Raw genomic sequence first — 11,522 nt, forward strand, 5'->3', positions numbered from 1 at the left:
CAGTAGAGATGTAATCTTTGCTGAACATTCGCCTTCTCCTCTTGTGGACTGCAAAGCTAAGCCAGAAGTTGACATGTTTGATGCCTTTGACTCTTGGTTACCTCTACTTCCCTCAGAGGGGGACTTTGACCAGCAACATGAGCCTCCTGCATCCAACAAGCAACGATCACATGTATCTCTTGGCTTAGTAAGAAGCAACCAACAGTTGCCACATCTAGCTGTGAGGCTGAGTACAGGGTAGCCTTCACTGCTTCAGTAGAGTGTGTTTGGCTTCGACAGTTACTTACAGATCTTGGTATTCGCCAAACATCCTCCACTATGGTCTACACTGACAGCCAGAGTGCTTTGGCCATTGCGCGTAATCTAGTGTTTCATGCGCGTACCAAGCACATCGAAGTTTACTATCATTATGTTCGAGAGCGGTTGTGCGACGGGAAACGCTCGCAGAACTTACAAATCCTTGAAAAACACAGCAACACTCTTCGAAAATACGCACAAACTCTCAAAACTCACAAACAGAAGAGATAGAACAAGCGTGCTGGGTACAATCTCCCCCCATAGGAGTGGTGCTCTCCTTCCACCTCCTATGTATTTATGTATATTCCTCCAAAAAGCTTCCGAGCAAAAATCATACAAAAAAACCTCTGTGCTTTCCTCCATGCACCTTTTTACAAAAAGCCCATCCACCTTCTAGAATAGGTGGCTTTTTCTAAAAATAAAGCTTTTTCTAACTTTAGTTTATTCACTTAGCCAAGCCACTAATATTCCAAAATTCAATTATGTACATAAGCTTTTGTAATATTAGAAATTAGGCATAAGCCTTATTCATCCCCGCATCACTGGAGTTGTGCCTATGCGTCCAAAATATGGCGGATCATGCTTGTCAGATGCCATCACCCGATCAATTACTCTTTCCTTGGATTCACACGATCAATAGTAATGAAATATTTCAAGCATAAGATAACCTTGGAATTAATCACCACAATCAATCAACCTTTCAGTATTATAGCAACGCAAAATCAATAAATCACAGATGAATGATGCACACATGCGACACATACCATCTCATGGTGCACCTGATGCTACACATGAATAAAATCGTACAGATGGTGCACACATGCTACACATACCGTCATCGCGTAAGTGGTGCACACAATGCTACATACTCATACAGTCCGCAGCCGTATATCCAGCCATGTACGAGCACACATGCATCACTACGGAACAACGAGTACACATGCATCAACTGCGTGACAAAAATGCTGGAACTAAATATTGAAGGATTAAATTAATGGGATAATTCCAACACTCGTAACATCCCTCTTGCTTGAAATCGCAAGTGCCCTCAATTGCGTGACAAAAAAGTAGTCAATAAATCATGGTACCGGCGAAAATATCGCTTGGGCATCCACTTAGCATCCTTAACGGGGTGGTTCTTAAATGTAAGAAGATAAATAGGATACGAGTTTCCACGTCTCGTTTGAGTGATTTGTTGATCAATGATCTGGTCTGGCTCTAAGAGCTGGGTCTCTCCTTGAAGCAACGGTGCATCGTCTAAAATAGGTCAAACTAGTGGGTCTCCATGGAAAGGTTTCAGGAGGTGCACATGAAAAGAATTATGAATTTTCCAATCGGGTGGTGATTCGAGCCGATAGGCATTGTTATTAATGCGTTCCAAAACTTTAAAGGGACCGTAGGATTTAGGAGCAAACTTAACTATAGGGTGTGTCTCAATACTCTTAAGTCTGCGCTTCTCAATACGTAACATGACTAGGTCACCTTCAGCAAATACAACTTTCTTTCTACCCTTGTTTGCACGTGCAGTATACACAGCTTGAGCATGCTCGATATTCTTTTTGACAGTAGCCAAAATGCTAGAGAAATCTTGAGTAAATCGATCAGTAGCCTCTACTTGGTGCTTAAGGCGGATCAATGGAGTAGGAATGGTCTTTCCATAGACAATTTGGAATGGAGATTTGCCTGTAGCAGAGTGCTTAGTGTTGTTGTGGGCAAATTTTAATATTTGTATAAATTTGTCCCATTTGCTTGGCTGACCAGACACGTAAGCACGTAACATGTCACAAATAGTATTTTGTGTGACCTCGGTTTAGCCATTAGACTCGGGATGAAAACTTCGTACCAAGATTGTCAAAGAGTACGGTTCAGGAGTTACTACAAAATTTACTATCCCGGTCTGACACGATTACTTTTGGAAGGCCATGGTGTATAAAGATGTGCTTGATGAGTAGCAAATGGATTCTTTGGACATTCATAAGAGTAGTGTCCCTTCTCTTTACATTCATAACATGTAACAAGTTCTTTGGTTCTTCGATTAATACATGACTTAGTAGGTTTCCAATTAGACTTACCATTATATCTACCAACTTTACCACTTACACCCTCCTGCTTGAAGTATGAAGTACGCTTCTTTGCTCGAGGGGTGTGAGTAGCAAAGCTTCTTCCCTGCTTTCTTTCTGACTCTAATGCCAAATCCATAGCATCAGAAGTTGTAGATGGTCGAAGCATACGTACATCAGCACGAATAGTAGGGCGTAAACCCTCAACAAAGGTACGACATTGCTCCTTTCGGGACACTCTCTCAATAGTTTGCAATTGAAGTAGAGAGGAAAGATAATTCTCGGTGTATGCATCCACACTCTCATTATCCAACTGCCTCAATCTTCTCCATTGCCTGCGAGTATCCTCTTCAAACTGAGTAGGTAGGAAGCGCTTCTTGATTTTATCTTTGAATGCTTCCCATGTCTTTGGAACATGAGTGCTTTCGGCAACCACACTCCACCATAAGTGTGCGCTACTTGTCATGTGACTTGCAGCAAGTTTTACCTTCTCGATCTCTTCGTACCGTTCTCCCAAAAAGTATTGATTGAAAGAACTAATCCATGCAAGTAAAGCTTGTCCATCTCTTTTACCATCATATTTTGGAAAAGAAAAAGTTTTGCGATTAATCTTACCAGACGACTTCTTATCACGAAGCTTGAGTGCTTTCAAGATGGCCTTTCCCACGTTGTCTTCATCGTTAGACTCATGTGAAGGAGTAGTGTCATGATGTCGTCGTAGTGAAGTCTTCACATGTCGCTTCTTCTTCCTTTGATGTCTCGTCTTGCTTCTTCCATGCTCACCATCACTAGTGTCTGATGATTTGTTGCTTTCACTTTTTTCATCATCTCTGTCCTTCATACGCTTCTTTGTGACTTCAGTCATCTCTTTTAACACTCGATTTGCGCGTTCTTCGTTGGCTTTATGCGTGTCGCACATGTTGCGCATGTACTCAAGTTTTTGCTCAAGGTTCCGTGGGAATCTGAGGCATGCATAGGTTCCTCGTCCTCAATCGATATAGGTGGCTTCCAAGTTGTCATCACTTGGCGTAGAGCATCTTTAATTTCTTGACGTTGTTCCTTCTCATGCTGATAGTGTTCTCGCCATTCTTCCTCAGTAGGTGTCATCGGTGTTGAACTTCTTATTGACCGATGGTGATCGTTTTCCACATCCTCATCATGATATAGATCTTCAAGATAACCTATCTCTGATGAAATCCGCCTTCCAGACATAGTTAAATATGTGCACGGTGCAAAGAAGAAATCTCTATGAAAGGAAATACACACAAATACAAGACTTATCTCAATTCGGTTTCCAAGCTTTGAAAGCGGCTATTTGTCGAATAGTATCTTTGTGGACTCTCGAACTCACACGATTCCAACAAGTGAATCCACGTTGCACGGTACAAAGCAAAGCTTGTGTCCGAATAGCACTTGTAGACTGCCTCCTGCTCTTGTGAACACTTGCTTTTGAGATTCTCCTCTTCCAAAATCCGTTAGGTTGCTCCCTTGTTTGCACTTTTGCCCTGAAGGATATCTTTATGACTAGGAACTTCAAAGAATAGAGCAACAAAGCGACTTGACCTAGTGGATAGTCACCAATTGTTAAGCGGACTTGAGCTAGAACAGTATCGGGATGGGGGACCTCCCAAGAAGTTTTAAGAGCAATCTCCCAAGGCTTCCTCGCGCGTAACCAACAGTGCCTTCGGTGCCAGGTATGCCAAGGACTATGCCTTGGTTGCCGCCTTTATCATACGCTTGGAGGAGCTAGGACGCAGGAGTGCGTTTGCAAGCTTCGACCTGTCTGCGTACGGCTAACTTCTTTTGCTGCGATTTTTTTTTCTTTACCGCACGTTTTTCTACCTCTGATCCGTTCTGCGCTGTTCGCTTGTGCTGCTTCGAACTTCGTTGCGCTCTTGTACGCGGTGTCCGTAATTTGATGCGTGTTGCGGTTTCTTGTTCGAGGACGCGGGGTGCGTGTGCTTCCCATGCTATGGACGACGAAAACTTGGCTCTGATACCACTGTGACGGGAAATGCTCGCGGAACCTGCAAATCCTTAAAAAACACAGCAATACTCTTCGAAAATACGCACAAACTCTCAAAACTCACAAACAGAAGAGACAGAACAAGCGTGCTGGGTACAATCTCTCCCCATAGGGGTGGTGCTCTCCGTCCACCTGCTATGTATTTATGTATATTCCTCCAAAAAGCTTCCGAGCAAAAATCATATAAAAAAACCTCTGTGCTTTCCTCCATGCATCCTTTTACAAAAAGCCCATCCACCTTCTAGAATAGGTGGCTTTTTCTAAAAATAAAGCTTTTTCTAACTTTAGTTTATTCACTTAGCCAAGCCACTAATATTCCAAAATTCAATTATGTACATAAGATTTTGTAATATTAGAAATTAGGCATAAGCCTTATTCATCCCCGCATCACTGGAGTTGTGCCTATGCGTCCAAAATATGGCGGATCATGCTTGTCAGATGCCATCACCCGATCAATTACTCTTTCCTTGGATTCACACGATCAATAGTAATGAAATATTTCAAGCATAAGATAACCTTGGAATTAATCATCACAATCAATCAACCTTTCAGTATTATAGCAACGCGAAATCAATAAATCACAGATGAATGATGCACACATGCGACACATACCATCTCATGGTGCACCTGATGCTACACATGAATAAAATCGTACGGATGGTGCACACATGCTACACATACCGTCATCGCGTAAGTGGTGCACACAATGCTACACACTCATACAGTCCGCAGCCGTATATCCAGCCATGTAGGAGCACACATGCATCACTACGGAACAGCGAGTACACATGCATCAACTGCGTTGTGACAAAAATGCTGGAACTAAATATTGAAGGATTAAATTAATGGGATAATTCCAACACTCGTAATATCAGAAATTCATCACTGGAGTTGCACCTATGCGCCCAAAATATGGCGGATTATGCTTGCCAGATGCCATCGCCCGATCAATTACTCTCCCCCTGGATTCACAGGATCAATAGTAATGAAATATTTCAAGCATAAGATAACCTTGGAATTAATCACCACAATCAATTAACCTTTCAGTATTATAGTAACGCGAAATCAATAAATCACAGATGAATGGTGCACACATGCGACACATACCATCTCATGGTGTACCTGATGCTACACATGAATAAAATCGTACGGATGGTGCACACATGCTACACACACCGTCATCGCGCAAGTGGTGCACACAATGCTACACACTCATACAGCCTGCAGCCGTATATCCAGCCATGTAGGAGCACACATGCATCACTACGGAACAGCGAGCACACATGCATCAATTGCGCAACAAAATTGCTGGATCTCACTAAACTAAATACTGAAGGATTAAATTAATGAAATAATTTCAATTCTTGTAACAGGTTGTTAGCAGGAGACATAGGATTGTCCTACCTTCCCACAGAGGACAACATAGCAGATATGTTTTCTTGGTTCCCTTTGTTACATGATCTGGCATACCTTGTACATTCATAGGTGGCTATAGCCTTTTGGATGAACATGTGCCACCATGACTAGAAAATACCAGGTATTCTGAGACGTTTCCAGAATACTTCAGCCCATACCATGGAGGCGGTTTTGCAGGCCATCTTCTCTCGGTCGTATTGATGCCCCCTTTGGGCCCCGGTATGTGCCATGTAGCTTTAGTTATTGGCACTTAAGTTACCTAGTACTTTTAGTGTCTTATGACACCTAGTACTAGTGGTACCACTAGGACACTGGGTCCTAGGGTTCTCTTTTATAGTACTTTGTACTTTCATTTTCATTACACTAGTTGATGTGACGGCTTCCACTTCTTGCTCACCAAAAACAACTCCTCTAACTAAGAGGAAATGTTTGATGAATGGAATATACATTGCATTCTACTCCATCACCTTTCCTTTTTGGTTGATATCATTTTTAGTCTTAGGTCCAGTGGAGTACACACTAGAGTTTGGATCTTATATAGCAACATGAATTTTTTTGATTGTGCTTGGATTGCTCTATTTTGTTCTGTTTGGCCAAAATGAGATGCCCACTTCTCTTTTCCATGTACTCAGAGGGGATAGAGTTCATTAAGGTAGCTTTTAAACAGAAATTCTTTGTCTTGCTCCAATGATCTCATTTCAAAAATTATAAAAAATTCTTTGTTCTGTTTGGTCAAAATGAGATGCCCACTTCTCTTTTCCATGTACTCAGAGGGGATAGAGTTCATTAAGGTAGCTTTTAAACAGAAATTCTTTGTCTTGCTCCATTGATCTCATTTCAAAAATTATCAGGGATGCGCATTGGTGCCAAAGCTTTGGACCACATTCCAGTCTTAAAGAAGGCAAAAGCAGTCAGCTTTTACCAGGACTATCCAGAGGTGCATTCTACTGTGGCTACTGTCCCAAAACATTATGTTATAGAAGCATTCTACTATGGCTACTGTCCCGAACATTCTGTTATAGAAGCATTGTGGAGCTTGTTTAAATAACTGAGGGTTCTGCTGTTAGAGGGATCTCATTTGATTTTTTAAGTGATCTTTTGGTGTGTGATCAGCACGTTACAGACCCACTGAAGATTTTTATTGCAGCAGTCAACAAGATTACTGAATCTGTTTCATTGCAAGAAGATCAGGAAAAGGTATGCTTAAGTGCATAGGAGTCTTATAACGGCTGCCTTAAATTTTCTATTCCTGTCTTCAAAGCTTCTGTTTGGTAGTTACGTGGGTATATCAGGTGATGGAAGAACTCCCTAGGGCGATCCAGAAGACCAGCTTGCTGCTTTCAATACTTGCTGTGGAGGAGCAATTTGGGCATGAGGAACCTTCTGCAAACGTGCCAGTGCTGCAGATACAATGACAGAAAATTCCATAAGCCACCTTGCTTTCAGGGAACTATTCTCTCTTGCCCTCACTTGCCAGAAGTGTCACAAGTTGGTGCTAAATTTTTCTCCTCTAGTGAAAGGCAGCTTGTCTTCAAGCATTCTGTTGATAATTGCTGCTGGAATAAAGAGCCTATTGTAGTTTTTGATGTGATGATACTGTATTTCAGAGATGCAGCCATGGAACCAAATAATGTTTCCCCAGTCTTTTTGCATACCCAGATAACCACTCTGGAACTTCCTTGTCTGTCCAGTTTGTTGTCTTTTGCATTTATTTGTACAGCAACATAACTAATCCAGAGCTTCACATCTGTGTGTATGGTGGATAAAATTTTCCCTCAAGGCTTTGCACTGCAGTGTTGGGACAAGCGTGTAGATCTCGTTCAGTTGCTTTCTGTTACACAATGAATCTAGGCCGGTGCTCTCTGTACCTCTTGCTTGCAGCCTAGTATACACAATATTCTTTGTTTCGCTAAGATCTTTCTCTACTCAAGCACTTTGTTATACTCCTATACTGATTTACTAATCATTATCCCTGGTCACACTGGCTCTCTATCTTCTTTGTCCTGGGTGGTTTAATAAAAAATATGGAAAAATATTAAGTACGCTTTATCTATGTACTAATTATATTATCATTAAGGTGAGTACAAATATATCAAGACTCCAATTTTTATAATGCACGATGGTGTTTACAAGAATATTTAAACTCCAAACTTATGGAGTTGAATTTAAAAATTGATGAAAAAATTCAATTGGTATTTTGTTAGGGTTTAATCCATCATTTTCCAAAGTGGATTTTACTTTGCAAGCCATACTTTGTGCTTCTATGCGGCCATGCATTTTTCTCTGCCTCTTGTCCAGACCGCTGGTGCCTTGATTCATCCAAAGATTGGATTCGAAACAAACTCAGTTAATTTTTTAATAATGAAACTCAAACAGACAAGTCAATTTTTAATTATGGGAGGTATATGTGGTGTTATGCATGTACTGCAGCCCACAGAGATAAATACATATATTTACAGCATATATTGGTAATGTGGCATATAAATTTTGAGAATGTGCAGGGTCCCCATTTTATAGAAAATTTTCCAAAGAGTTTGCCTCAAAGAGTTTGGAGTTTCGCTAAGCTGAAAGCAACTGAGATTCATACTTGGCCTTATTCTCACATTCCTAGGGCTCCGTGACTAGGTAAGTTGGGGAAATGCTGCACAGATGCATGGGACCTTCTAGAATCATAGAGTAGGCTTTTTGTTTAGATGCTGTCTTCACAGTCATCCGTATTTGTTTAGAAGTACAGATGTTATATGCTAACATTATGTGGTCTAAGCCTTGGTGCGTGACCATGTTTCCTGTTTTCTGGCTGCATGATGATATGCAGGTATAGAAAGCACATTGATGAAGATGGGCTGGTTTTTCCAAAGAAAGCTTACTCTCACCTGTGGCAAGAGAGCTCTGTGAATTCAAATGTTCAATAACTAAGTGACTAGGTGTAGGACATTCATGAGTGGAATTAACAATGAATGTTCAGGAAGTTGAGAGAGCATTCAGGCGAGTGATTTATTGCTTATGTGATTAAATGAAAATGCCCAGTCCAAAAAGCATCTGTCAGATTTTTCATGTCAGCAATAAAGATGGAAAACATCATAAACATCTGTGGCATTAGATTTTGAAGGAACGGGAGTGACATGTCAGCAGATGTGTCTGCACGGAAGGCAGCAAAATCCAGATTGGTACAAAAGACAGATAAGTGTGCTCTATGATAATATCTCTGGTATGAGGGCTCTTTTCTGGCTCCAATTTTCTGGTGCTCTGTAAAAAGGGATAACAGCCTTAAAACAATAGCTTTGAACCGAAGCACCATGATTCGGACCAACATTATAGCTGATCACCAACAGCATCAGACGGGTTTCAATCTGACAAGAGCAGTTGACTGAATGCAGTCATTTTATGATTACCTGTGTCCCCAACAATGTCTAGCCTCGAAGGAGCAATGTACTTGCAGTGTATGTCCAGACTTGCATTATTCTATTTGAGGAAATCTCATTCACTCTAATGCTTTAACATGACTTATGTTGGCAATAATAACATCTTCAATAATGGGAATACCTTTTAGTTGATGCAACTTAAGTAAGCCATTCCAGCTTTGTGAAGATCACCATGTAGATAAGTTGTAACAAAGGTATATGATTGGCTAGAATGATGTACAACTTTTTGACAGCAAGCTACACAATTTAGCCATGGTAGCTAGAATAAAATCTATTCCTACAATTATCTATTGCAAAGCAAATTGATCTATATATGGGGGATCTAAGTTGTCATGGAAAGGGTTAATTCATTTCGAAGTTGTGAGATATGAACTCATGTGATTGTTAGGGAATTATGATCTTATGAGTCTTGATGCTTGTATCTTGATTATTGAGGTTTGTTTTTCTGACAATCTTCCCAAGTGGGGGTTTGATTAGGCCCAAAATCTTGTCGCTCATCTTTCTTCATTACTTCAGCTACACAGCTTCTAAATTTGAACCACGTGGAAGCATTTGAGAGAGAGTTTATGGAAATGCATACCTTGAGCATTGGCCTACTGACTAGGCGAGGAGCTTTTGCATTGCCTATTGAGTAGTCGAGCTTTAATGCAAAAGCTAGCACTACATCCAAGTCTCCACCTCCCAACCAAAAGAATTAGACTGACTTTCTTTATTGCTGTCCTTTCAATGGTCACCTTTTTTTTTTCCATTTCCCCTTTCATTTTTAGACCACCTTGTGATGTCTCACTTCATCCAAAAACTACATTGTTTGCCTAGAAAAGTTTATCAAAATCTCTTCTTTCTACCCTTTCAATAGATCTTTCCCTTTGCTATTGTGATACTTGAGTAATCACATTGTCATATTGCGTATGAATACGCCAATTAATAGAGCATTCCCAAATTGATTGAGAAGTGAGATCTAAAGCATCATGACTATTTTGCTCATCAATATTTTGGACATCCTTGTGCAATTGCTATCCATTCCAAAATCATTATTTATAGACATTTGTTGCATCGTTATTCCAACCATAAGTTCGCATTAAGGGAAACTTCAGTTGGTCATCACCATATCTTCGTTGGCAGGACCCTTGCTATTATGGCAATCATATGCTTCTTGGATATTCTTCTTGGAGTAGACATAGCTTTTCTCTTAAGAGTCTCTAGTAGCATGTCATCTGTCTAGCTTTGCCTTGTCCAACTCAATGCAACTTTTGGTGCAGGCAAATCAGCCTATTGGCTCGGTTTTTGCAGTTTGGGGAATGGTGGGAGTAAATTGATGGAGGAGTGGTAGGGAGCATGGGCTATGGGATATAAGGGAAGCATGGATATAAGGGAAGCATGGTCTCTAAAACTACATAAAAATATTTGTAGACCCCCCAACGTTGGATGTTGGGGGATCTACAAAGAATTTTGGAATTCTCTTTTGCCCATTGCACATTTATTTGAATGAAAATTACTCAAAGGAGAAAGCAATCACCTGCATCAATGGATTGAGCTAGCGTAGTCTTGCTTTATCATTTTTATGAGGGCCATGAAAATCAATTTGATAGATGTCGTTGAGAAGATGTTCGGCGATGAACACGTGAAATTTTATGGATCATCCATCCCAGAGGTGTTGCAATGACTAATCAAGTGGAGCATTGAATGCAACTCAAACCTGAGAAGATGGCATCTACTAGGCAAGTATTGTTTGACTATGGGAATGTTTCACAGTAGTCACTATGTATCATTGATGCAGGAAAATATGCCCCACCAAATTTTGCAATTGTAGGAGCCTCATTTGTGAGACACTTCTTTTGAGAAATGTGTCCTGGTAGCTAAACATTAAGTTGCCGCACCTTCTTCACAATTTTGTAATGGATTCTACAAAAGTTGCCACCCCATCCTTTAAGTTGCTACTCGCCTTCTAGGCATCACCTTATCTCCTTGATTGCCTATTGATGAGGGATTATCCTTTGAGAAGGTTTCATTATTTGGGTGGAGAAAAGGCCTTGAAAGGGAACTGTTATAGGACGTGTTCTTTGATCCTAAGAAAGCATAGCATTGGCAAATACCTCGTTTGATACCAATTATGCTACATCAATCAAACAACCAATCGAAAGGCACATTTATTGATCAAAATGACATCAATCAAAAGAAAGATTGATGTACCAAAGCTAAGAACACCAAATTGATCCACTACCACAACAATTAAAAACCACATTAATCAATCAATTGAACGCTACCTTGGATATTTAGATGTTATTGATCAATATAATACCA

The 11,522-nt window shown here is 40.5% G+C and overlaps 1 protein-coding gene across 4 annotated transcripts in view; it reads left to right on the top strand.

Moving 5' to 3' along the window:
- The window catches only part of LOC147892369 (uncharacterized), an 80,327-nt gene extending 71,126 nt beyond the window's left edge, over positions 1–9,201 (top strand). For 2 of the 4 annotated variants that reach the window (XM_087386697.1, XM_087386698.1), the window contains 3 exons: positions 6,651–6,736; positions 6,913–6,996; positions 7,092–9,201. In XM_087386697.1, the coding sequence (XP_087242823.1) occupies positions 6,651–6,736; positions 6,913–6,996; positions 7,092–7,214 (293 nt within the window). In that variant the 3' untranslated portion in view covers positions 7,215–9,201. Of the gene's footprint in view, positions 1–6,650; positions 6,737–6,912; positions 6,997–7,074 lie in introns of all 4 variants that reach the window. The other 2 variants (XR_015542303.1, XM_087386700.1) reach the window with 2 other exon arrangements.
- The last annotated feature ends 2,321 nt before the right edge of the window (positions 9,202–11,522 follow it).

Source organism: Dipteris shenzhenensis, chromosome 16 (assembly GCF_047967505.1).
Source record: "Dipteris shenzhenensis isolate YYH24624 ecotype China chromosome 16, Dip_SZ_1.0, whole genome shotgun sequence".
Lineage (NCBI taxonomy): Eukaryota > Viridiplantae > Streptophyta > Polypodiopsida > Gleicheniales > Dipteridaceae > Dipteris > Dipteris shenzhenensis.